General features: G+C 49.1%; 2 protein-coding genes across 2 annotated transcripts in view; both read left to right on the forward strand.

Annotated features, from left to right (window-relative positions):
• Nucleotides 1-11,230, forward strand: part of TEX14 (testis expressed 14, intercellular bridge forming factor) — a 29,508-nt gene extending 18,278 nt beyond the window's left edge. Inside the window, exons 7-17 of the mRNA XM_033171951.1 lie at nucleotides 28-158; nucleotides 817-930; nucleotides 2,128-2,251; nucleotides 2,922-3,100; nucleotides 4,144-4,295; nucleotides 5,167-5,357; nucleotides 6,052-6,238; nucleotides 7,221-8,131; nucleotides 9,382-9,485; nucleotides 10,736-10,818; nucleotides 11,097-11,230. Of these exons, the coding sequence (XP_033027842.1) occupies nucleotides 28-158; nucleotides 817-930; nucleotides 2,128-2,251; nucleotides 2,922-3,100; nucleotides 4,144-4,295; nucleotides 5,167-5,357; nucleotides 6,052-6,238; nucleotides 7,221-8,131; nucleotides 9,382-9,485; nucleotides 10,736-10,818; nucleotides 11,097-11,119 (2,199 nt within the window). The 3' untranslated portion in view covers nucleotides 11,120-11,230. The remainder of the gene's footprint in view (nucleotides 1-27; nucleotides 159-816; nucleotides 931-2,127; nucleotides 2,252-2,921; nucleotides 3,101-4,143; nucleotides 4,296-5,166; nucleotides 5,358-6,051; nucleotides 6,239-7,220; nucleotides 8,132-9,381; nucleotides 9,486-10,735; nucleotides 10,819-11,096) is intronic.
• A 472-nt stretch (nucleotides 11,231-11,702) lies between these two features.
• LOC117060369 (inactive serine/threonine-protein kinase TEX14-like) lies at nucleotides 11,703-22,834 on the forward strand. The gene is made up of 5 exons (XM_033172586.1): nucleotides 11,703-11,709; nucleotides 12,861-13,151; nucleotides 17,936-18,133; nucleotides 19,248-19,335; nucleotides 22,687-22,834. Exons 1-5 carry the CDS (start codon nucleotides 11,703-11,705, stop codon nucleotides 22,817-22,819), a joined length of 717 nt encoding a protein of 238 aa, XP_033028477.1. The 3' UTR covers nucleotides 22,820-22,834.
• Nucleotides 22,835-25,593: the final 2,759 nt, after the last annotated feature.

Genomic DNA, 25,593 nt, shown 5'->3' on the forward strand with positions numbered 1-25,593 from the left:
TGTTACAATTATTATTTCTCGTGTCAGGTTTACCTCACAGGCAGCCGTCAGCTGGGCTACCTGGCATCGCTCCCCATCATTGCAGATAAGGAAGTGGTCCAGGCTGATGATGAACCAACCTTCTCCTTTCCAGCTGGGCCATACATGACTATGACCAAGTGGGTTGCTGCTTTTGCAAGGGGGAGTTGGGCTTCTTAACCAAGTAGGCTAGGTGTAGGCTTGTTCAGCGTATATATTGCTTCTGACCCAAGATGCAAAGTCCCAAAGCAATACGCATCCAGACAAGAAACTGCAGTCAAAATCACATAAACATTATTAAGAACAGGTTTAACAGCACAGTTTCATATCAGTGGTGCTTTTGCCCATTTAGACTTGTGTTGTTCTACTTTTTTTTGGAGTAGAACCCCCCAGGATTCACCAGCCAGAGCCTACTGCAAAAAGACACACGCTTAGATTTAAAGAGTTACGAGCTGTGGAATTTTCTTTTTTGAGTACCAAAAACTTGAAGGGTGCTTGCTTTTGGTTTCTCCAGTCTCAAGAGTGGTTTACAAAAAGAATAAAACGATATCATCACCATTTAAATAAGGCATTACAAATAGTTAAAATAAAAAGTAAACTAAAAACCAGATGAAAACACATGTCTGCATTTGACCTTCCTTTTGGAGCTACCCTTCTGTCCACCTCCTGTGACGGAGCATGCGTTCAACAGAGTATTGAAAACTGCAATGCTGCCAAAGAAAAAGTCCAGAAAGTCACACCTGGCCTTTTCAGCATGTGCCATTTATCCTCTCTTCCCTCCCTTCCCCGATCTTGCAGTTTGATGTGGGGTGGAAGCAGAGTCACAGTGAAGGAGCTGAGCATGAAACCCCACCAGCACTGCAGCAAGCTGCGCCTCTCTGACCTTCTTCTTGCGGAACAGGAGTACAGTAGGTACGGCCGCCTCTTGCATCTTTGGCGGGGAAACCCTGAATCACGATTGTGGCTCCTTCCTCTATTGATGTTCAGATCGGAGGGGGAACAGCATCTCAGCAGTGATGTCGACTTGCGCTTCTTGCAGATACGTAAAAGGTGCCCATGCAATTTGGGTGCTAAGCAGGAGGAAGGAAAAGCCGTAAAGCTATTCTGGTAACCTTGTTTTGGTCTGTCCCTGAACAATAAAGAAGGGATCTGTATTGTGGCCATTTGCCTTGGGAAAAATAATCTACTTGTTTCTCTCTTCCTCCTCAGTCTCTTGGGTGAGGACAGTGTTACAGGGTTTTTTTTTGGGGGGGGGGGAGGTCATTCTGGATGAAACCCATGAGTCCCTTCCAAAGCTGTGATTCTGCATCAGGGAGGGTAGAATCTATTAGGGGAAAGCACCCAGATCAGTTCCTTCTCTAACGGAGTGGCCTTGGCCTGCCAGTTCAGTCCTGCCATTTACATTAAAAAGGGGTTGCCTTGTTGCCATAGAGACAAGCGTTGTGTGTGTGTGTGTGTGTGTGTGTGTGTGTGTGTGTGTAAAACCCCCACCACCTAGTGGAAGCAGACTTCACCTTATGGAAGAACAATAGCCAGAGTTTTGTGAGTGAGCTTTGGCTGATGCTGGAAGCTGGAAAGACAGAGGCATCCATTGCTCTGTGCTGGAGCCAAAGTGGTGGCTTTGGGCTTCCCTGCAAAACTTGATGGGGAGGTGAGATCTTTCAGGTGTCTGTGCTGTGAGACCTTCCATCTTATCCTCTGATTATATGTATGTGTAAATAAAACCACACATATTAAAGATTCTACAGTGTTTTGTTAACCTTCATTCCAAGGAAACGGAAATTGGATAAGCGCAGGCTTACCCCTGGAGCCTCTCACCACTTGGCGATGGGTTGCACGCAGCAGTACCCAGCAGAGCATCTCTTGAAAGATCAGTTGTGTTTGCTGGTGCCACGTTGATGGCCTGATCCATGTTAGCTTCCACCCTCTTTTGGCCTTTGCTCCCGGCATGTTCTGTTGTTGCTTTTTTGTTGGTTCTGGTGCTTTAAGTTGGTTAGGAAATGCAAAGTGAGCTGTTCTGATGGGATAAGATCAGTAAGCCTGGAAATGCACTTCCTTCGTAATCCAATTTCCCTTCACACTGTTGGGTTTTCATATCTCTTTCTGCAGCAAGCTCCGCCATCCTCATTTGTTGCAGCTGATGGCCGTCTGTTTATCCAGCGACTTGGAGAAAACTCGATTAGTGTTTGAGAGGGTTACTTTTGGCTCCCTCTATAGCATCCTTCATGAGAGGGTAAAGTGACCGTTTTTGTTTCTTGGCAGAATTAATATATTTATTCTACCCACTCCCAGTGCTTTCCTCCTAAGGAGCTCAGAGTGACAAATCAGGTTCTTCTGGCCCCTGCCAAACTTTATCCTCATAACAACCCCGTGAGGTAGGTTACGCTGAGAGAGTGTGACTAAGTCACTGAGCTTCACAGCTAAGAGAGCCACCTGGCAAGCTTCATGGCTAAGAGGGGATTGATCCATTTTGTCCATTATGTGGTAGGTTAGACTGAGTAAAAGGGGTGCTGGCTTTGCACATAGTGCTGAGGCACAGTTAAAACAAGCCAAAGACAGCAAATCATGACTTCAAGTTAAGCTGCTGGATAGGGCTTGGACAGTTGGAGAAACCATGGTTTAATGAACCATCGTTGAATAAACCATGGCTTGGCATTACGTGTAAACTGGGCTGTGATATCTCCTCTGATCTCAAACAGTTTTCAAGCAGAATGATTACCAGACAGAAGTTGGTACACAATAAGCTAACATCCACACCATACGTTGGCAGCTTTAATTGTACGGTGTGGGGGGGGGGGTACCTGCCCTGTTTTAAATCCTGTCTTCCTGGAGGTTCCTCCTTCCACCTGGGAAGAGCAGACGCTCAAGCTAAGAGCTGGTTTCTTTCTTTTTCCCCTCGGCAGCGTTCGGAGTTCCCCATTGTGCACATGGAGACCCTTGTGCACCTCTTGCTCCAGGTGAACGATGGCCTGAGGTTCCTGCACTCGCATGGCTTCATCCACCGCACGGTCAGCTCCTATGCTGTGGTGGTGGTTTTGGCCGGGGAAGCCAAGCTTACCAACCTGGAGTACATGATCGAGAGGTAAAGGCACCCTACTTTCCCCCATTCTCCCCATATTACTTGAGCAACTAGCAAAAGTACAAAATGTAAGTTTGGAAATGGTGTCTGAGCTGCAGAGGTCGGACATGCTTGTGTGGTCAGCTTGGAAGCATGATGAAGAAAGGAGGCCGCCCAGGCACGAAGGTGTGGGATGTGAAACACGGGAGCAGTCAAATACAACATAGAAGGGGAACTCTATGCCGGAACTTGCTGTTTCTCCTGGGCTGGGATAGACCTCTGTGTAACTGGAGATGGGTTTGGCCTCACCTGGGCAGGTAAACAAAACCACAGGCTGGCCACCATCTTTCTCTCTTTTGGACGACGCTCTCAAAGAAGCAACATTGCTAAGAGGACAAAGGAGCTGTTTTCCCCTTATGGGACAGTCTCCTAAGTACATGTTACTTTTACTAAGTTGAAGTCTGCCTTCTGGGATCCTTTTGTGAACAGATGTGTAAGTAAACTCTTTTTATACTTTTATAAGAACACTGTCGTGTCTTATCTTTTAGGAGGGATAAAGGGGGAAATACCAGGACAACATTTATTATAGAGACTCTAGCGAGTCTGAGCAAGCTTTCCGCTGTGTGTGTTTAAAAGGGGAATGAAAACTCTGCTAAATTCTGGGACTTGTTAATTCAAGTTGGAATAGGATATAATAAACAAAGTATCCTCTCCTGCATCCCTAAACATTCCCACAGAAGGAAGTATGTAGTGTTACAAGCTTCCTGCCAAGGCAGACAAAGGAAATGATTTCACTGAGTTCTCTCTAGCAAATTTTACAGGAAAGCTCTGTGAGCCTCAGCCCTTTCATGTGCCCACTTGGCAAAGCATGAATGTTGACTGACTGCAATAATGTCCCACATAAACAAGTGGGTCTTTGAGAGCCCTCTTGCAGCTACTGTCTCACCACCACCACCACCCATTTTCACATGTTATCCAGCTTTAAAACAATGCTGAGCACCTCTGGGGTGTATGTTCTCCCCACTGCCACATGTTCTGAGGGCCTTTTGGTTTCCTGTCTTTGACAGTAAGGATGGGGGAGAGCACAGTGACCTGACGCGGCTGCCCATCCCTTCCCAGTTATACAAATGGTGCGCTCCAGAAGTAATCCTCGGTAGGACAGCAACCACCAAGTCTGACATCTACAGCTTCTGCACAGTGATGCAGGAGGCTTTGACAGGTACAGAAACGGAGGGAGGCATGCTAAGCCTCACAAAGGTAAGAACATAAGGAGAACCTGCTGGATCATGCCAATGCCCACCTAGTCCAGCATCCTGTTCTCACAGCGGCCAGACAGATACCTGTGTGAAACTTGCAGGCAAGACCCAAGCACAAGAGCGCTCTCCCCTCCTGTGGTTCCCAGCAACTGGTATTGAGAAGCATCACTGCCTCTGACTGTGGAGGCAGAGCAGAGCCATTGTGGCTACTAGCCAATGATAGCTTTATCCTTCACAGAATTTGTCCAGTTTTTTAAAGCCACCCAAGTTGGGGGCTGTAACTGCCTCTTGTGGAAGTGAGTTCCATAGTTTTAACAATCTGCTAGACGGACTTCCTTTTATCTGTCCTGAATCTTGCAACATTCATTGGATGAACACAAGTTCTGGCGTTCTGAGAGGGAGAAAACTTCTCCATTTGCATCCTCCATGCGTTGCAGAAGTTTATAAACTTCTGTTGTGTCGCCTCTTACTCTAAACTGAAAAGTCCCAAATGCTCCACCGTGATCATTTTGATTGCCCTTTTACAACTGTAGTTTGTGTGTTTGCTTTTCAAAGCTCTCAACCTGCCCCATTCCCATTTCTTGGCTGCTGCACCTTGTTCGGAATAGTCTCTCCTCCTGTCTTCATCAAGCTGATTGGCCCCAGCCTCCCCTTCAAGGCTGTTGCCGATATTCTACTACTACTAGGTGATCCTCAGGGACCCTTCCAACTCTATAATTCTGATTCTATTTTAATTTCAGTTGTGTATTTCTTGACATGCCCTCTGCCATAAGGCAGGCTCCTCCCCTTCAGAGCTTCACATCAGAACATGCATTTGGTCTGTGTGTCTTCCAGATACCATCCCCTGGGATGGGTTCGAGGGCCCGGACGTTAAGGACCTCATAGTTTCCGGGCAGTGGCTGGAAGCGGATGCCAGGCTGCCCAAGCCTTATTATGACATTGTGAAGACTGGGCTGGAATCCAGGCAGAAGCAACGCACCATGAACCTGCAGGATATCCGATATATCCTGAAGAATGACCTGAAGGTGAACCACAGCAATTGAGCCTCCCAAATCTGGGCTTGCAAACAACTTTACTCCTGGTCACCTCTGGCAAATTTGAACCACCTCTGGGCACCTAGCCGTGGCTGGCTAGCCAGCTAAAAACTGACCGCCAGTGTGTTCTGTGAGCATTATTTTTGCAAGGCTATTTCTCAACTCTGTAGAGCCTGTGCTTCCCAAACTCCTCCCACCAATAGATCACTTGAAAAGTGGTAGCTCGTCTAGGAGAAGGAAAACTTTGACCCTACACCTCTGCTGCCTTGCAGGATATTTCAGGAGAAAAAAAGGCTAAGGGGTAAAACCCACACAAATCAGGAGTTGAGTCGCTAAGGCAGTTGGATAATGCCTTGTACGCCTCCTTCCGGCAACTCCTATAGCCAAGGTGGTGCCGAACGTATTGCTCTGCTTTCCTTTGGACCACATCAGCAAGGCTGAGAGGGGCGGGCTTGTCTGGGCAGGCTAGCTAGGACCTCCATATACACACTCCCCAGGCTTGTGTCTTGGGGATTGCACTTTAATGCTCCTAACACAACGGTTTGACTATCCCCGGAGGTGCACTCCATTGTCTCTTGAGACAGATGGATGCCAACAACGGCAACCTAATTTGGTTGCAGGGAGAGAGAGTTCCAGGGAGAGAGGGGTCCCTTGTGTCCTGACACCATTCTCCTTGCCACTGCAGGATTTGATTGAGTCTCGTAGGACCCGCCATGGTGACAGTTCTGGGCCGTCAAAGGCTGAACCCTGTGCTGACATTAATATCTGCTTGCCATCCGCCTCTGCTGTCTCGGTCAAGGTGGAAGAAGAGTTGCCAGAAGAGGAGCAGGAAGAAGAGCCAGAAGAGGAGCAGAGTGTCCCGTGTCTGCCTTGTAAGTTTTGCTTTTACTGCAAGGGACAAAGCCTGGCTTTTTGTGTCTTTGCTGCCAGTGGCAGTTTCCCTCCTGGGGCAAACGGGAAGGGCTGCATCTAAGTGGCAGAGCACCTGCTTTGCATGCAGAAGGCCCCCCCCCCGGTTCAATCCACAGCCGCATCTCCAGTTAGACCTGAGATCCTGGAGAGCTGCTGCCCGTCAGTGTAGGTAGTACAGAGCTATGGTTGGTCTCTTCTGTATGTTTATGGCCCTCTAGACACCAGTGTTGTCTGTACCAGGAATGAGGGAATAACCATCTGTATGCCCTGCTAGATGTTGTTCATAGAAGTGACCCTGCTCAGAGTTGGAAGGGACCATGAGGGTCATCTAGTCCAGGCATGTCCAACTCCCAAGAGACTGCGATCTACTCCCATTATAAAAATATATATATGGCGGTGTTCTACCCATTGTCATTGGAGGAAGGAGGAGCGTGTGTGGGGTGGGTGGATTGCCCAGAGTTATTGAGCTTTGTTAGGAGGGAAGTGCCCAGAGTTTTTTAGCTTCCCCCCCCCCCGTAACTTTTTTGCGCATGATAAGGATCCCACAATCTACCAGGATCAGCCGGGCATCTACTGGTAGATCACGATCTGCTGGTTGGACATCCCTAGTCCAATTCCTGCAATGCAGGAATCTTTTAGTCCAATGTGGGGCTTGAACCCGTGGTGCTAAGATTGAATCTCATGCTCTACAGACTGAGCTATCCATCAGCCCCAGCCAACATGGCTAGCAGTCAGGAACGCTATGAGGCAGAGAGCAGCAGCTTCCACATCCCTGATGCAGAGCAAGGCTTTGTGTCCAGGTGTCATGCACACGGGGCAGAAAAACACTGCAGGATCCTGAGAGGCCCTTTGCAAGTCTGTATGTGTGAGGAGAGAAAACACTGTCCTGTGCTTGTTAAGAGCTTAGCCCCTCCATTTTGACTCGTGCTCTTGATTCTTCAGCCAGGAGCTTCACCGTGATGAGATGCACTGCTTCTGCTCCCAAAATCGAAGACGCCGCTGGCCACCAGTCTCAGCCCGCCCTCCCTGCCGCTCAGTCCTGCCACCTCTTGGCTCCCAAAGTCCAGGGGCGCACCAGCGACAGGGACGAGAGCCTCTGCAGCTTTGAAATCAATGAGATCTACACCTGCTACCCTGAGATGTGCGGGGACAGCACGGAGGAGGACACAACATCAGGACCAGGCCAGGGATCCCCAAGGCAGCCTTGGACCGTCCCGGGGGATGGGGCCAAAGCCCTTTCACCTCCCCTGCCAGCCAGAATTCAGGGCGGGCAGACAAGCTGCAGCGAGGGGGGAACCACCTCCGATTCAGAGTCAGAATACACCAGGGAAGAGGTCACCTACATGTCGCAGCCCTGCCCTGTGCAGCAAATGGTGAGGTTCTGCAGCCCCCGGGGCCGGAACAGCCCCTTGCAGGTGGGCTCCTACTTTGGGAAGTGTGTCCTGAACCTGAAGATCTCCCAGACGCTGCTGCATCAGGCACGGGACTCCCTCTGCCGGACGGAAAAGAAGCTGGATGAGCTGGAGAGCTTCAGAAAGCCCCAGCCATGCGCCGTTGCCCTGAACCCCATCGTCCGAGGATACTGGGAGAAGGACGAGGGCGCCGCTTTTGGAAACGTCAGGGCGCCCTGCAGTGGACCCAGCGCCTTCCTCTGGAAAGCGGTGGGCCCTCCATCCGTGAACTACATCCCTCCGCCACTCCGTGTCATGGCCATGCAGCAGCCTCTGGTGATTCAGCCATTCCAGCCCATGGAGCCAGAGCGCAGGAGCCAGGACACCACTTGCTGGAGCGACTGCGGATTGGAGACGCCCAAAAACCCCTGGGGCAGAGGGGAAGTGGAGCCCAACTATCAGGTGTGAGAGAGCGATAAAGGGAGGGGCTGTAGCTGGGGGGGGGGGTAGAGCAGTTGCCTTGCATGCAGAAAGTCCCAGCTTCAATCCCTAACTTCTCCAGGTAGGGCTGCGGAAAGACTTACGCCTGAAATCCTGAAGAGCTGCTGCCAGTCAGAGCAGGCAGCACTGAGCTAGGTGGTCTGACTCTGTATAAGGCAGCTTCCTGTGTTCTTCTTTCAACCCGTTATTCAGAACCATGAGGGCTGGAATCTTACTCTACTAAAGTGATAAAGCATCTGCTTTCCATGCAGGGGGTCCCAGGTGCAATCTCAGGTGTCCTCAGTTGGGCCTCCTGCCTGGAGAGTCAGTGTAGACCAGGGGTCAGCAACCTTCGGCTCTCCAGATGTTTCGGACTACAATTCCCATCATCCCTGACCACTGGTCCTGTTAGCTAGGGATCATGGGAGTTGTAGGCCAAAACATCTGGAGAGCCGAAGGTTGCCTATGCCTGGTGTAGACAGTACTAAGCTAGTAACAAGGCAGATTCCCTTGTTCATAGATTCATAGAATTGTGGACTTGGAAAGGGACCCTGAGGATCCTCCAGTCCAACCCCCTGCAGCAATGCTGGATTAAACCCTGTGGAGGCCCCTAGACAGTCTAAATTGGGAGTGGGGGGGGGTCTTGCAAATTATCTCCCAATACGCTTTTTTATTTTACCAACCAACAATTTTTTAAAAAACCAATTACATTACACAAAACAAACAGTATTGATTTTGATCCGTTGTTGAGGCCCCTAAAAGGCATGGGGCCTATAAGCCGGTGCTTACTCTGCCTATTTGGTAATCCGGCTCTGTCATATGCAGCTGTCCCATATGGGGATCGAACCTGCAACTTTGGTGTTATAAGCACCACGCTCTAACTAACTGAGCTATCAGTGCAGATTGTGACCTGCTGGAAGGACATTTGCTAGGCACTAATATTGGTCATGGAGTCAGGAGCAGGGTTGTGTGACCTCAGCCCCAGGAGCTGAATATGGCCATCCAGGCCTCTCTGCCCCTTGGGACGTTCCCAAGGCCACACCCCCTAAGGCCACTGTAGGGCGTACTCTCCGTTCTCATTATAAGCTATTGGCAAATACCTACCCCTTCCTCACTTGTGGGAAATTAAGCTGCTAAATACACAACCTGCCTTGCCCCCTGGTTAACTGCATAACTAATAAATGCCTGCCTGAGTCCCCACTAAGTCATGATTGACTGGAGTGATTTTTCAGCTTTTTCACTCAGGCATCACCGTCCGGAGGAAGAGGAACATGAGCCCGCAGTTGCGGCGAGGGAACCTCTCTGCAGTGGACGATGGGAACAGATTTTCAGATGGGTGAGTGCTGCTGCTCCCCAGTCCCCAGCCACACTGCCTCCGATTCCGTAGATGAGAGTGATGAATTTGGCATATTGCCCACCCTAAGGTCCCAGGGCGGGTCTCAGCAATTTAAAATGCAATGTTAAAAACCGTTCAAAACAAATTGTGATCGCAAGAATGCCTAAGAATATGCACCTCAGGAGTCGGAAGCCCTGGATAGGCTTCAGCCTTTGGCAGAATCTATTTAGTGAAAGGTGCCAGGTGTGCCTCCGTGGGGAGGGGAGGGGTTCCACAGCTTAGGAGCTACCACAGATAGTGCCTTCTCCCAGCCCCCACCCCAGACTACCGAGAGCCCCCTCTGCCAAACTTAACACCTGAAAAGGTCTGTAAGGAAAGAGGCAGGCTTTCAGATATTTGGGGTGTAAGTCATTTAGGCTTTAAGCACCTTGAACCTGGCCTGGAAATGAACTGGCAACTAGCACAGCTCCTCTAAAGCAGTGCTTATGTGAGCTCTAAACAGAACCCCAGCCAGTAATTCGGCTGCTGCATTTTGGACCGATGGAAGTTTCCAAGTTGTCTTCAAGGGCAGCCCCACATAGAGTGCATTGCAGTGTCATCTGACTATCCCAGCTCAACTCAAAAAATCGATGCTAGGGCAATACCTTCAGTAGCCCAACAAAAGCATCACGATAACTCTTTGTCAGGCTGGGTGTTAAACAAAGCAAGTGTGTGTGGTGGGGGAGAGAAGAGGTAATATTTTGGGAGGCTGGTTTTGAACCCATGGAGTCTGTATCTGTTCACAGTCAGCTTGCAATCAGGCTTTGTGTTTCTAAGACGCCTTTTTGCTGTTGTGAGACAAGGAGGGATATAAATTTAATAGATGGTGATAATAAAGGAACGTTGTTGTTGTTGTTAAATTTGTCTACCACCCTATACTCGCAGGGTATAAATATACTCACAGGATAAAATCATGATATAAAAACACAGAAAACATAATCAAAATAAAAATAAAAACAAGAACAAGAACAACCCGATAATCCCCGCCCCCGCTCCCGCTCCACCAAAACACATTTTAAAAGGGCATTGAATGTCAAGTCAACCAGAGGCTTGGTTAAAGAGGAACATTTTCCCCTGGAGCCTAAAGGTGTATAATGAAGGTACCAGGCGAGTCTCCCTGGAGAGAGCATTCCACAAATGGGGAAGAAAAAGCACACAAAGAAGGGCCTTAGAAGATGATCTCCACCCATATTCCAATGTGTTTCTTACAGGTTCGTCTCAAAATCAACACCTGAAATTTATGACGATAGTGTGAGGAGCGAGGAGAGGAGGATGGCACAGTCTGAATGGACAAGTGAGTATTGTGCTTTATTTCATTGGAGTCGTGCAATCCATAGGTCTCCAGGATGGCAGGGAGCATCAAGCCCATGGGCTGAATGTGGCCCCCCATGCCACTCAGTCTGGCTCCCAGGGCTGTTTCCAGGCCAGGCGCCTCTCCCCAGGCCACATCCCTTTGCTGTCCTCTGCAAGTGCTTTTGCCTGGCTTGAATACCTCCTCTTGAATAATGAAAATGTTTACCCTTCCCTGTTGAACTTCCAACACCTACTGAATCATTATTTTTTTCATTCCAGCAGGCATTTCAACTGAAGTCTGATTTTATGGTTTTAGTCTATTTTTAAAAAACCTTTTCTGTACACTACTTAGAGACTTTGTAGTTAAGTGGTATATAAATTGTTCAAATAAAAAGAAATGGAGGGTGGAAAGGTGTGTGTGTGTGTGTGTAGAATCCTCTACCTTTTGTGTAGCTGGTATGTAGCATTCTGTACAAATGTAAAGGTCATGCCTGTTGTTTCACCCACTTCTTGCTTCTGGCTCCACCCACCACTGGCCTGCAGATCAACCCAGAAGGTTGTCTGTGAGGAAATGTGTTCACCAGGCTAGAAAAAGTTCTTTCAGGACTAGTATATTCTATATCCTGTCCCAGTCATGGCATTGTGGGCAACTCTTTCTGGTAGGTGAGGCTGAGCAACAGTGACTGCCTGCAGCACCACCTAGTGAGAGGGGATTTGAATTCCATGGGCAACATTGCCTTCTGTGGTGGTGGTTTTCAGACTGACTGCTTCCTAGGATCCTGTTTGGATCAACAGTGATCCTTGGGCTTTACTCTCTTCTTGGTGACAGACAAGGTGGTTGCGAGGCAGACACAAGACTGCCTGGGCTGGATGGAGGCCAGGACCATGGACAGTAACAGGCATGTCATTCAGGAGCAATAGATTCATGACCATGGACAGCAACTCTGTTGTTGAGTGCAGAGGGATAAGTTGCTTCAGCACTGGCTTAGTGCAAGTGCCAGAGTCTAGCTTGGAGAAACAAGGCTGAAGGCCCGCTTTCTGGGTGCTTACAGCATGCCCATGCCCATCCAAGGACCAGTGTAGTTAATGTCTAGTTATGCCCCCAAATGCTTTTTACAATCAGAAGGTGAGGTAGTGCTTGCCAGAAACCACCACCCTGGGCGACTTTGGAGGTATGAATGCATTTCAAGGAGTCCTTATGAGATCTCCTTCCTTTTCTGTTGTTGCATTGGCCACTGGATGGCAGCATCAAACAAAGAACAGGATAATAAAGTCAAGAACAAGAACATAACTCAGGCTTTGGGGGGGGGGAGAGCTTCCTTCGCCCCTGGATATTAAGGGCTTCCCTTCCTCTCCCCCATAACTGGAGCACTGTTCTCCTGTTCGCTGCATTTAGGGACACAAAATCCTTTTCTCTCCTCCTGAGCTGGTAATAAGCCTGAGTGGGAGGAACACATCAGCAGGAGAGAAACAGAGAGTAGGGAGAGCACTTTAAATCACTCTCCACGGGGCATATCTAGTCATAGTCATAATCTGGTTCATTTGTCAATCTGCACTTTCTGCAAGTACATTGTGTGCTGAAAGCTGTTCATGGAAAGCAGACCATTAAAATAATTCATAGCACAATAGCTTTAAAACATAATAATGCTACTATTTATTTAGCAAAATTTATAGAGATTTTTATTTTTTGACAACTGTTCTATAAACAGTTTACATGACCTTGACGTTTCAACCATTAGCAGTTCATTTTAAAGCAAGAGTGTTGACAACTTATCTCCTCTCCCCACAAATGAGGCTGGGATTCCCCAACTCCCCCTCCCAACCAACCCACCACCCCCATTCCAAGACACATCAAAAGACACAAGCATCTTGTATCTTGGAGACGTGAGCCTGCCCCGCCTTGCTGATCATTTGAGCCAAGGGAACCGGTGTGTGCCAAACGTATGCTCTACAGTTCCCCCTATCTCCTCCTACGAAGTTCTCCTGAAAATGGAAAAAGCAAATCACAGTGGGCTCCCCCCTCCCCCTCCTTGTCCTCCCCAGCGGAAGTGAAGCAGATGGCGAGGCAAGCGGCTTCCGGGCAGCTTGGCCTTCCGCCCCAGTATCCTCTTGGTGAATGGACATCAGAGAGCGAGGGGGAGAGCATCAAGGATGCCTTTCGGAGCACCAGCAGCAAGGAGAGACTCCGGTTCCACCAGTGGAACACCGAGGAAGGGAGGCTGCGGGCTGACAGCGGAATCGGGGACCACTGTTTGCTCTGTGACCGCAGCGAAGAAAATGACTTGGAGGTTGCGTTGAAAAGATCTGTGGTACCCGAGAGCCAAAGAACTGACGGTAGGGCTGAGCAAAAAGGCTCCTTCCCTGCAGTTAACCATCCCGTGCAGAGCTACTGATTGGGAGCAGGTGGGGTGGGATATTTCAGCAATTTTTCAGAGGCTTATGTGCACGTCAAAATTAATCCAAATGTTTTGTAGAGATGCTATTGGTGGCCCCTGTTTTTTAAACCAAATATTTGTTCTGATACTTACAGTGCTATTTTGGAGTGAAGGAGAGGAAGGGAACTGACAGCTGACCTCCTCTCTCTCTCTCTCTCTCTCTCTCACACACACACATGGCAGAGCTAACGAAAACTTTTTGAAGAATTCTGGGTGGCCCTTTACTTGCCTTTACTTTCTATGAGTCCCCCCACCCCCTGGATTTCACCCCATCTAATTTCAAGCAAATGACCTTGCTTTTGTCTAAACCTTTGACGGAACTTAAAACTGGATGTCCTAGATTTATTCTTTGTTACACTTATAAACCTTCTGCTTCTTCCAGAGACTGCAAGCCTGTGGTTTTCAATCCAGGCAGCTTTTAAGTGGCAGGGCCTAGTTAGCTTCAGCAACAGAACTACTTCAAGAGCTTTCTCTGGGCAACATGTGTGCTAATTGTACCACGCTGAAGTTTATTTAAGCGCCCTTTTTATGCTGCTGTTTCTCCAGCTGCCAGCAGGTGGTGCAGTTGCTTTACACAGCGGCTCCTGGCCACTCCCTGGCCACTTTCTAGCCCAGCCATGTACAGTATAATCTTAGCACCTCTTATCACGTCCTCCTTCATTCTCCTTTCTTTCCTTAAAACTAAAAATCCCTAACCTTTCAAAACTTCAAAATAAGTGAAACATTAGGCACCCTTACAAAGCAAATGATTTACTCACGATTTTTTTTTGCCTGCCCTGTAAAGACTGATGTTCTTGTCTTTATGGAATAGACATTTAATTGCCATTATCTTCACTGGGCCCCGACAGCTCCTATTGCTGTTAGCTGATTTATTCACTTTTATATTCTGTCAGCTGGCCAAGCCATTCCAGGGACGCCATTAATTCTTTGCATGCTAATTTCCCCCCACTCTCCATTTTTTATTTTCTTGCGTTTCACATGGAGTTATAATTTATTATTAGGCAGAAGCATCCAATTCCCAGCAAATGAGGTGCTATCGGAGTGTGGCGTGGCCTCTCGAAAGAGCGCTTCGCTTTCTGTCACCGCAGAGGACCTTTGCCAGGTAGGCACTTAACCCTGTGCGATGTCTGGTTTCCCCCCAACCCAAATCAAAGATCTGTATTGCTATTTTAAAAAATGATTAGTTGCCATATGGTGAAGCCTATAGGCCAGGAGCAGTTGCACATTAAGCTGAAGAAGCACCCCATGGGTGGGGAGGGGTGGCTGGGCCTTGGGTCCGTGGAAGAGCATCTGCTTGGCATGCAGAAGGTTCCATGTTGAATCCCCAGTGGGCTTCTCCAGGCAGGGCTAGGGATGTCCTCCGCCTGAATCCCCGGAGAGCTGCTGCCAGTCAGCATAGAGAACACTGATCTAGATCGAGCAATGGTAGGGCCGGGAAAGAGTTCCCAGAGAGCAGCTGCCAGTCAGGGTAGGCCAGAGACGGGGAACCTGCAGCCTCCAAAGTTGTTGGATTACACCTCCCATAACCCCTGAAACATGCTAGTGCAGGGGCTGATGGGAGTTGTGGTCCAGCAGTGTTCAGAGGGCACCGCCTTAACTACTCTTGCTGCTCTGGTTTAAAAACATCCAGTGGATAATGGTAATCCTGGTGGAAAGTCGGGTTGGAGAGTCCCAGTACCCTGGGAGTTGCAGGAATGCTGTATAAGGTTACCTAGGCACACAAAGTGGTGTGTTTTGGAGGGTCAGGATGCCCCCCTATTCTTGGGCTGGGAGGGACTTCCTCCTGGAAAGCCTGCCATTGGCCAGGCCACTGGAGAGGCCTCCTCACAGCAGAAGTTGTTCTGCAGAGACCAGGCAACGGAGACTGGGACGTGGGCCCTCAGCAGGTGCCTGCCTGACTGTGCTGGCTTTTGGCCGCCATCCCTACCTGAAGGTTAGGATTGAACAGTGGCAAAGAGAGGTTGGTAAGGGACCGCGTTATAAATGCTCCCCCTGCTTCTCCGCCCAGACAGTTACTTTGAAGGGATCCCCTGACCCCTCTTAGGAATTTCCCTCAAGCTCTCCTTGTTACATCCTGGCAGGAAGCCAGCTTCTGTCCTCTCGGCTATCTGCCTGCATTAAAAATTTGCCAGATAAAAGCTTGAAGTGCTTGGGCTGTGGGAACTGAAGATTGGGGGAGCTGTACATGTAGTTGTACATCAGTGGTGGGGAAACATTTTAGGTCTGAGGGCCACATTCTCTTGGGGGCAACCTTCCGGGGACACATCCTAGTGGCGGGTGGGTCCAAACACTGAGGGAATGCAGATGTCTGTGTTTTTTCAGTGCTTTTAATCGAATCCTGAAATGCAATACAATAAAAGGCAGTATGAAAAGCCAGTGCGGTGTAATGATTAGAGTGTTGGACCAGGACCCAGGAGAGCAAGGTTCGAATCCCTACTTAGCCATGAAACTCCCTGGCTGTGACCTTGGAGTCAGTCACCATCTCTTAGCCTCACCTACCTCACAGGGTTGTTGTGAGGATGAAATGGGGAGGACGAGAACCATTTAAACCACGTTAAGATCCATGGAAGAAAAAAGGTGGTATATAAATGTCATTAATTTGGCTTTTTTTGCAGCCAAAACTCACAGGAACTCAGTTCTGGCACCTCTCAGGTGGGTGCCATTGCCGTTCCAAGAGAACGAGGGAGGTGTTCCTAGTGAGTTCCGGCAACTTTTTTTCTAGAAAAATAGCACTGTTGATGATAATAACAACAATAATAATAATTTTTAAAATGTTGTAAATACAAATCGCTGTATCCCTTTATCAGTGGGACTATAGGAAACGGCCTTACGCAGAGTCAGACCATAGGCCCATTTAGCTGATTGGCAGCGGCAGCTCTCTTGGGCTTCAGACAGGGAGTCTCTCCCAGCCCTACCTGGAGAGGCTGGGATTCGAACATAGGGCCTTCCATGTGCACAGCAGATTCTATTACCACTGAACCACAGCCCCTTACCCAGATGGTAGGTTTCTAATCTTCACATTTTACTTCTTTTTTTAGGGCCAGTTGGAGGAACTGGGCCCCTCCCTGTCTTCCTCCCTTGATGTATCAGAAGAGTTCCTCACTCCTGACCCAGAGTTCTTCTGCTCCTCAATTCCTCCTGAGAATGCAGAACCAGGGGTAAGAGGAAGGGAGGCATCGCATGGGAACGTCAGCCTGCAGAGCCCTGGGCTTCCTGGTCACAAAACCCTGGAGCTGAAGGGTTGTTGCTAGTGGCGGCCTTGTTGTCCAGTGCTCCTCAAGCCTTTTGATGGGGTGGATTGGCAGTTCCTGCACCTCAAAAGGTCCACCTACTCCTGCGTCCTCATGGCAGCCAACCATATCAGGTTTGGGTTGTGCGCTGCCATCACTGATGGCAAGCGAAGTCAAGGGGGGAGGCAGTGTGGTGTCAATGAACACAAAAGCCCTGTGGGGGTGGATCAGGCCAAGGCCCTATCTAGCCCAGCACCCTGTTCTCACAGTGGCCAAACAGATGCCCTCACGGGAAATGCACAGGCTGAGCATGAGAGCTAGAGCACTCTGCCCACCTGCCATTCCCAGAAACTGGCATTCAGAGGCATATTGCCTCTGACAGCGGAGGTGGAGCAAAGCCCTTGTGGGTGTGCCCAATCCTCTTTTAAAGCCTTCCAACCTGTGGGAAGCCTTCCATAGTTTAACCATGCACTGTGTGACGAAGTCCTTTGTTTGTCTGTCCTTGATTCTCCCAACATTTCATCTTTACTGAATGCCCCCAAAGTTCTAGTATTACGAGAGCAGGGAAGAGAAAGCCATCCTTACCAACTTTCCCTGCACTGTGCATCACCCTTTACTAAACATCAGGGAGAACTTTCTGACAGTAAGAGCCATTCGACAGTCGAACGGACTCCCTCATGAGGTCGTGGACTCTCCTTCCTTGGAGGCTTTTAAGCAGATGTTGAATGGCCCTCTTGTCATGGTTGCTTTAGTTGAGATTCCTGCATTGCAGCAAGTTGGAGTAGACAGCTCCTGGGGTCCTATCCAACTCCAGGATTCTATGATATGTTTCGGTTGTTTAAGACAGAGCTGGGGAGTCTGTGGCCTTTCTGGCGCTGTTGGGCTGTCAAACTCCCGCCAGCTCTAGCCATCAGGGAAGGTGATGGGAGCTTCAGACCTGCTCTTAAGAACCGCCCTGCTGGATCAGCCAAAGGGAGCCTGGGTAGTCAAATGCCCTGTTTTTACAGTGGCCCAGGAGCAGAATTGGAGTGCAGCAGCAGCAGCAGCAGCAGCAGCACTTCCCACTTGTGATTGCCAGAAGCTGTTGAAATTCAGAGGCATTTACTGCCTCCGACAGTGGAGGCGGAACAGAGACATTGTTGGTAGTGGCCATTGATAATCCTTTCCACTGAGGAAGAACTTAATCTGACATGAAAAGGTACAGAAATCAGCAGTTAAAACAATTAGTCATTTCCAGCAAGGCACCCTTAGGAAGAGACCTGCAAGCTGGATCAGGCCAAAGGGGGACCCACCTGGTCCAGCTTCCTGCTCTCGCAGTGGCAAGCAGGACCTGTGCTCAACTGCAACACTCTTTCCATTGATGTTCTGAGGCAGACTCTCTCTGACACCTTTCCTAGTGTTCAACTCTGGATCTCCCAAGTGGTTTTTGTTGGGCCAGCTCCTTAATTCCCAGCAGTTTGGAGACTTGACTCTCTGTTTCCAAGCTTCCCCTCTAGAAACCAAATCTTTCCTTGTTGTTCTCTTCAGAACTCAACTGCTGTTGAAGAAGAAGACCTGGAAATCACCCAAGATATTTGCAGCCAGGAAGACGACTTGGAGACATTCCAAGAAATCTGTGGGAGGGAAGAATGCCCCACAGATGCAGAGCAACGCAAGTTGATTTTTATTATTATTTTTTTCTTACAAGTTTGTAGTGTGTCTTTGCCATCTGTCAGCATCGCTGTCTTTTTCTTCTTAAAGCAGGGATGGGGAACCTTTTTGATCCTTGCAAATATTGTTAGGACGCCATTTCCCCTCAGCCCCCAGATGCAGCACCAACAGTGGTTAGCAGTGGTGGGAGTTGCTATCCAGGGGCACTGATTCCCCAGCTCTCAAGTGCCAGAAGAGGAAAGGTCTGCTTAAGATTCCTTGCACACAGGTTCTTAGAAACATAAGATTGTGCCTGAGTCCAGCATCCTGTTCTCACACTGCCCAGCCAGATACCTCTGGGAAGCAGGCAAGCCAGACCTGGGGGCAATTGCAATTCTCTGCTCCTGCAGTTTCCAGCAACTGGTGTCCAGAAGCATTGCTGCCGCTGACCATTGAGGCAGAGCACAGCCACCATGGCTGGTAGCCATTGATAGCCTCCTCCCTCCTTTGGGACCGAGTACCATAGTTGGAACTCTGAGCTGCATGAAGAAGTCCTTCCTTTTATCGGTCCTGTTTATCAGGCAGGATTATGCTTGAGGTGCTTTGATCTCTCTCTCACATATACACACACACTGAGAAGCCAAAGCAAGCCGGGAGCGGGGAGCGCTGTCTTCTATATTCCGCCGGGCTTCTTACTCCTGTAGCGCCACGGTTAGAAAATGTTATTATCTCTATCAACATCCATGACAAGCCATTGCTGATTCAGCAACCCTGTGCATTTGACTTACAAGAGCCGGCTGGGGGAATGAATTAGACCCCCCCCCCACATGGCTTCCACCCTGGAGCGGTGGGGGGGGGGGCAGTAGCTTCGTACATCTGCTCCGACATTGGGTTGCTATTCACTAAGGATCTGTAAATATTTCAGCACCCCCAGGAGCTCGGGATGTGTTTATTAAAAGGAGCGGAGAGGAAAAGAAAGATCTCTTTAAAAACACATTTATCTTTGCCAACTGCTGAAAGCCATGATTTCCTTTTCAGTAGCTTATGTCGTTCTCTCTCCCCACCCCGCTCAGCATCCTTCCCTCCCCCTTGCAACCCCCGCCCCCAAACGAGCACATTTTGTTATTTGTGTTTAGGAGGAAAACTATTTCCCCACTGCGGCACAGAGGCGAAACATCTCCATGGCAAGGCGCCAGGGGAGGATTTGTTTACACCTGCAGCCAGGTAGGAAGCGTCCGTCTGCCGGGCTGCCACTTCAGACGTAAATTAGGTTGTATGCTTTTTCGTTATTAATCCCACCAGCTCAGTGCCCCAAGCGAGTTGCCAGGTGTGTGTGTTATGTAAATGGAGATCTCTATGCACTCCCTAGCAAGCGAAAACATTTGCAATCATCTTTATAAGCCCCCATAAAACTTAGCTTTTTACGCTGTTGTTGCCACTTCTCGGGTTTTGCCTAATGAAGGAGTTGCAATTAGAGGGGGGGGTGAAGAGGGAGAAAGCTGAGCATAGTAATTAACACATGCCTCCACTGAAACAGCATAAGCTTAAAGAAGCTGAAGCCTGGATCCAGTGGACCGTGGGTTTGTTTCTCCAAGTTTTTATTTCTAATTTTAGGTGCAGGTGCTCTGTGAAAACTACTGGACGTGTTGTGTAATTGAATTCTTAGGCAAATAAATGTTTCCTGCCACCATGAGATCTAGAAGCATGAGGAGCTTTACTTTCTTTAATGCCAGTCTGCTCTTACTACATTTTATCCCACTCCCCGGACCCAGACACCATGTCCTTTCCTTTTACCCACTTCATATCATAGCATTGTGGAGTTGGCAGGGACCCCCAAAAGACATCTAGTCCAGCTTCCTGAAATCCAGGAATCACAGCTTGAATATTGCGCGCTAATTGCTTTCCGAAGACCTGTCACCTCCTTGCACAAAGTGCACTTAAGTTGAGTTAAGTTACAGGAAGGTAGCTGTGTTGGTCTGCCATAGGTCAAAACAACAACAACAACAAAAAATCCTTCCAGTAGCACCTTAGAGACCAGCTAAGTTTGTTCTTGGTATGAGCTTTCATGTGCATGCACACTTCTTCAGATACTTAAGTTGAGTTAAGTTTGTCAAGCGTTAGTTCCAATTGGTTTGCCGGAGGTTATACGATATTGCATTGGAGCTGGTTTTATCCTGCCCTTCCCAACGTGCTTTCTGCTTTTATCACAGAAGTTCCAGGTGTGGGTTTGTTGCACAAGAGTACCAGATCCACTTTCTTTGTTCAGCCTGAATCTGCTAGCATTCGATTGAACCCTACCTGGAAAACAGCAGCAATCTGGAAGTCTCTCTAATATAACCTCCCTGTAAACTTAGTGCAGTTAAATCAGGTTGAACACTGAGGAAGAAGAGGTTGCATGGAAGCAACTTTAGTTTACTCTGGAAAATTCCCTTGCAATACACACACACACACACACACACACACACACATGAAAATCTCCCTCTTGTGTCACTCCAAGAGAATCGGTTAACATGGGCCGCTGTATACCAATCCCCCCACCCCCAGCACCAGAACTACCAGTCCGCAGTTTGTGAGGCCCAGCAAGGTGCCAGGAGAGTTCAAAGAGAAAGAAGTGTAAGTGCTTGATTTCCCTGGGTTGTTGTTGTTTTTGGCTTTTCAAAAATATTTATTGGTGAAAATACTCAGAATCTGAGCTTCTGGAAGAAACCACTTGCTCTTGCCTGTCTTGTATCTTTCCTTGGATTTCACTTTGGCCTCTCGCTGGGCTTTACACTTCAGCACAGGGTCCCTAAAGACACCCTTGTTGACAACGGTTTTGTCAAGGGGAATATCAGTGGACTAGCTGGTAGGCATCGAGTGGTTGCAATTGTAGACTTTCACAAAGGACTTGGATCTTGGAATGCATGGCAATCTTCTTGCCATGTGTGTGTGTGTGTGTGTGTGTGAGAGAGAGAGAGAGAGAGAGAGAGAGAGAGGGGGGGGGGGCAGTGGATGGCAGCAGAATAAGCGGCCACAGCCCCTGTACGTCCCTCAATGGGATGTACAACCAGGCCTTGGAGCCAAACTAGTCAGTGACACTAAAAATGCAAACATGCATTTCATATGTGCTGGGTTTTAAAATTATAAATGTATAAATAGCAGCCACGAGGAAGGGGCTTACCCTCCTCCCTCCCCCGCCTCCCCATCTAACATTGCAGATCCAGGGGAAATCCTAACTCCTTCCCCCCAAAGTTGTAATTTGCACCTGTGGCAACTAGGGCTGGGTGACAAATCGATACATCCTCCAAAACCAGTTTGAAGTCCATATCATGATATTTGTTTCCTAATTTGTAACGTGGTGATATATCACAAATCTGGGTGTGTGCGTGTGACACGCTATGCAGAAATCACTATGTGGGGAAAACCGTGAAGCCAGCCAATGCCTCTACATAGCTGCATCCTTATTTCAGACATTGCGATACATCGGTATATCATGATGTTTAGCTAGCTGGTGGCGTATCACAGTGTTGAAAACCAGATATTGTGCAGCCCTAGTGGCAACCTGCCTCCCTGGGCGAGTAATGGTGTGGAGTGAGAAGGTTTTCACTGGGGTCTGTGGCAGAGGACAAGGATTAGGAGCAGAGGGAGGCGCCTCATACCGAGTTAGGCCGTTGGTCTGTCTAGCTCAGTATTACCCACACTGACCAGCAGCACCGCCCCAAGGTTTCTGTCAGGCTTCGGGGGCTTGGCTTCTTCCCCGCTTGGCCGTAGATAAGCAGTACAAAGAGAAAGCAGTCTCTTACCAGTAACAGAAATGTTTACTAAACACAGCAAAAGAAGAAGCGACCGTTCTTGGAGTGCACTTCCCTCTAGTCACTTCTGTCCTCCCGTCTCCTAGCCACCTGATTGAGCCTTTTGCGAAGCCACCTTATCTAATCTAGCCTTGGGACTGAGAAGCTGCACATCTTCCAGTGAGAGAGAGTCTGCTATCTCACTCTCTTCCCTTTCCTCTCCTTGCTGTTCACCTCCCAGTTCTGCCCAACTATTATCTTCCAAACTGTGACCCTCGGCAAACCGTTGTTCCAAATCAACACTACTCCCCTGCTCCTGTGGAGTTTCAGGATCCAGGCCATGAGCAGGGGAGGGGTAGGCTCCCACCATTCCTCATCAGAGTTGTACTCCTCAGCCTGGTCTCTTGGCAGTTTCAGAAAGGAGACCTGGCTGAAGACGCCTGGGATTGAACCTGGGACTTTGGGTAGATACAGAACTGCAGCTTATGCTGAGTCAGATCTTTAGTCCATCCAGCCTAGTACTGTCTGCACTGAATGGCAGCAGCTCTCCAGGGTTTCAGACTAGGGATGTTCCTAGGCCTGCCCAGAGACGCCGGGGATTGAACTTGGGACCTTCTGCTTACAAAGCAGGTTCTCTGCCCCTGGCTCAGTACAAAGCAGCTCGTGGTTGTTCCTAAGACAATTCTTGGGAGAGGCTGCACCCCTCACAGGGCCCAAATTCTAGCCCCAGAGTTGGCATCTGATGACCTATTATTCCTAGCATGGTTGTGGCAAATCATCTACATCTTGCCTCTGCTTTGTTTAGGTCACTCATCGATATTCAGGACTTGTCCAGCATCATCTGCGAGGACACGTTTAAGGCAACGCCATACGAAACTCCCAGGAGCAGTCACTCGCCCATGGATGCCAGCACTCCACTTAGCCCAGGTAACAGGTGAGGGATGGAGGAGGTGGGCCTTGGCTTTCAATCTCGGGCGCTAATCCCCAGCCCCTGCACTGATTGAGAGGACTGCCATTATGCTGCAAGAAACAGAATTCAATAGTCAAGAGCTTCTGTGAGCCTCAGAGCACTGGGCCTATACAAGAGGCTGCCTGGTGCATCTCTGCTTGAGCTGTTCATATATATTAAGCAGTATAGAGATGGTCATAAAAAATTGATTGGCTGCTCTGGACAGTCTGCCTCTGCGGGCTACTTTGCAGCAGCTGTGTCAGGAACATGTACAGTTGCTTCTGCTGCTGAGACACAGTGGAATTACTCGCTCTTGCAGTAACGGAGGGGGGAGGCTGCCTGTTGTTTCCCTGCATGAGTCACTATTGTTGCCTCCCACTGTTTCAGGTAAAGAGATGTAGCTGTAACATAGACTCAAGCAGGAACAGGAACTGGATTTCTTTGAATGCAACTAGACCTTGCTGTTGCATGCTTTAAAAAGCTAAACGTTTGGTGTGGGTGGGTGTGTTAAAGAGGGGAGTGGATATTTTATTCAGGTAGATGCCTTAGTCATCTGGAGTTTGGGAAGCCCTGATCCTGGGGTTCAGCTGTGCTGTTAAATCACTTAGATTAGGGGTGAGTTAAACTGTAGCCCTCTAGATATTTTTTGTACTACAACTCGTATCATCCCAGACCTTTGGCTGTGCTGACCGGGGCTTCATTTGGGATTTAGCTTGATAATATGGCTTTAGAGGTTTCATTCCACATTGTCCCCCTGGTTTTTTTCATCATCCTGGGGTCAAAATTCTGCTGTCGGGAACACATTAGAAATGTTCCCATAGGAGTCAATGGAAAGTGCTGACTTGTTATGCTAACGTTCGCCTGACTGGCCATTTCCTCAGAACAAATTGTGTTCGGATAGCAGGACTTTTGTGTACATGTGCCTAGAAAAACCTCTGAGTTGTCCATGGCTGGAACATAAGCAACTGGACAAAAGTGCCCAGTTTTTGCCTCTGGCTACACCCACCTCTGGCATTTAGCCCCGGAAAGGTTGCCCATGGGGGAATGCTGCCCTTGGGCTGAAAAATGTGGCCTTTTGTGACTTTTTGCTGTGAGGCATAAAAGGTGGAGGTGCTCTCATTATGTTTTGCCATGTCTTTTCAGCACAAGTGCCACCCAGGTTTTCCTCCACTGTCACGAAGTACAAGGATTACTGCGTGACAATAGACACGACAGGCTGGGGGAGCCAGGAGGCCTCCCTCTTGGGATTCAGCACCTTTGCCATGGCCTGTGCCCAAGGGAAGATCGTAGAGTTGCCCCCCACCCTCCAGCAGCCGTCAGCCACAGTCTCCAAAACGGTGAGTTGAATTGTGGTCAGACCTTGGGCATCCACAGGGCACGTGGGCTTCCCTCCTTCCCAACACATAAGAAAGAACGAGTTACAAGAGAGACGTTGTTTGCAACTGCAGCTCAGCTTTTGAATGTGTGCTTCAGGGCTATGTCACTCAGTGGTGGAGCATCTGCTGTGCATGCGCAAGGTCCCAAGTTCAGTCCTAGGCATCTCTGGGGGGCTGGGAATCATCCTCCCCCCTGAAACCCTGCAGAGCCATGGCTGCCAGTCAGTGCAGGCAGCACTGAGCTAGGTCAGCTGATGGTCCAGATCTGTACAAAGAGCAGTCAACAATGAATGCAGTCAATATAATTATATCAGGGGCATAGCGGGGGGGGGGGCGCCCTGGGCAGCGCCCTGGGGTGGGGGGCACTACCCCCCACGATCGGCGGCGGCACACGGTGGCTGGCTTGCTTGCTGGCATAGCCAGCTGCCGGCGCCTGCTTTCCTTTAAAAAAAAAAAAATATTAAAGGGCTTTTCTCCCCACTGCCGGGGCGGCCAGCAAGGAGGAGGGGTGTCACAAGGGTGACACCCCCCCATCCTCGTTGGCCCTCCTCGCCCCTGCGGGCAGCTCTGCTCGGCCGCGGGGAGAAAAGCCCTTAAAAAGAAAAGAAAAGCCCAAAGCAAGCAGGCTGCTTGCCTTTGCTTTTCTTTTTTTAAAACGGCTTTACTCCCCGCAGCTGGGGCAGAGCCGCAGTGACGGTACGCCATGATGTCACAATGCCCCGCCCCCAGGGATGCCTCCGGTCGACGCCCCGGGTACCGAGGAGGCTTCCTCCGCCCCTGAATTATATAACTGTGCATGCCAGGCAGAAAAGTGTTTCTCCCTTATAACACTAGAACTTGCGGAGCCCCAATAAAGCTGAATGTTGGAAGATTCAGGACAGAGGAAAGAAAATCCTTCTTCATGCAGCGCATAGTTAAACTGTGGAACTCCTTCCCACAGGAGGCAGGGGTGGCCACCAACTTGCATGGCTTTAGACGAGGATTAGACAAAATCATGCAGGAAGAGACGGCTCTGGATGGCTACTAGCCTGGATGGCTATGCTCTGCCTCCACGGTTGGAGGCAGCAATGCTTCCAAATACCAGTTGCTGGAAGCCACAGGAGAGCTTTGGTCCTGCTTGCGGATTTCTCATTAAAGACTTTGGGTTAGCCACTGTGAGAGAAGGGGGCTTGACTAGGCGGGCCATTGGCCTGATCCAACAAGCTGTATGAAAACAACAAGAAGTATGAAAATATGCTATGTTCTCCTTGGATATAGCATGCATATATTTATATATATATCTCAATATGAGAAGAGAGAGAGAAAGAATTAACACCACAGGTAGGAAAATAACTGTAACATATAATAGAAGACAGAACACGGGCTGCAGGTCTGTCTTTGGGGAGAG

The sequence above is a fragment of the Lacerta agilis genome, chromosome 15, assembly GCF_009819535.1.
Source record: "Lacerta agilis isolate rLacAgi1 chromosome 15, rLacAgi1.pri, whole genome shotgun sequence".
NCBI classification, from domain to species: Eukaryota; Metazoa; Chordata; class Lepidosauria; order Squamata; family Lacertidae; genus Lacerta; species Lacerta agilis.

Bases quoted from the DNA above. Each gene is read 5' to 3' on its own strand.
- LOC117060369 (XM_033172586.1), top strand. The intron at 18,134-19,247 runs GCAAGTTGATTT...ATTTGTGTTTAG, and splicing joins CCCCACAGATGCAGAGCAAC to GAGGAAAACTATTTCCCCAC. The intron at 19,336-22,686 runs GTAGGAAGCGTC...TGCTTTGTTTAG, and splicing joins TTGTTTACACCTGCAGCCAG to GTCACTCATCGATATTCAGG.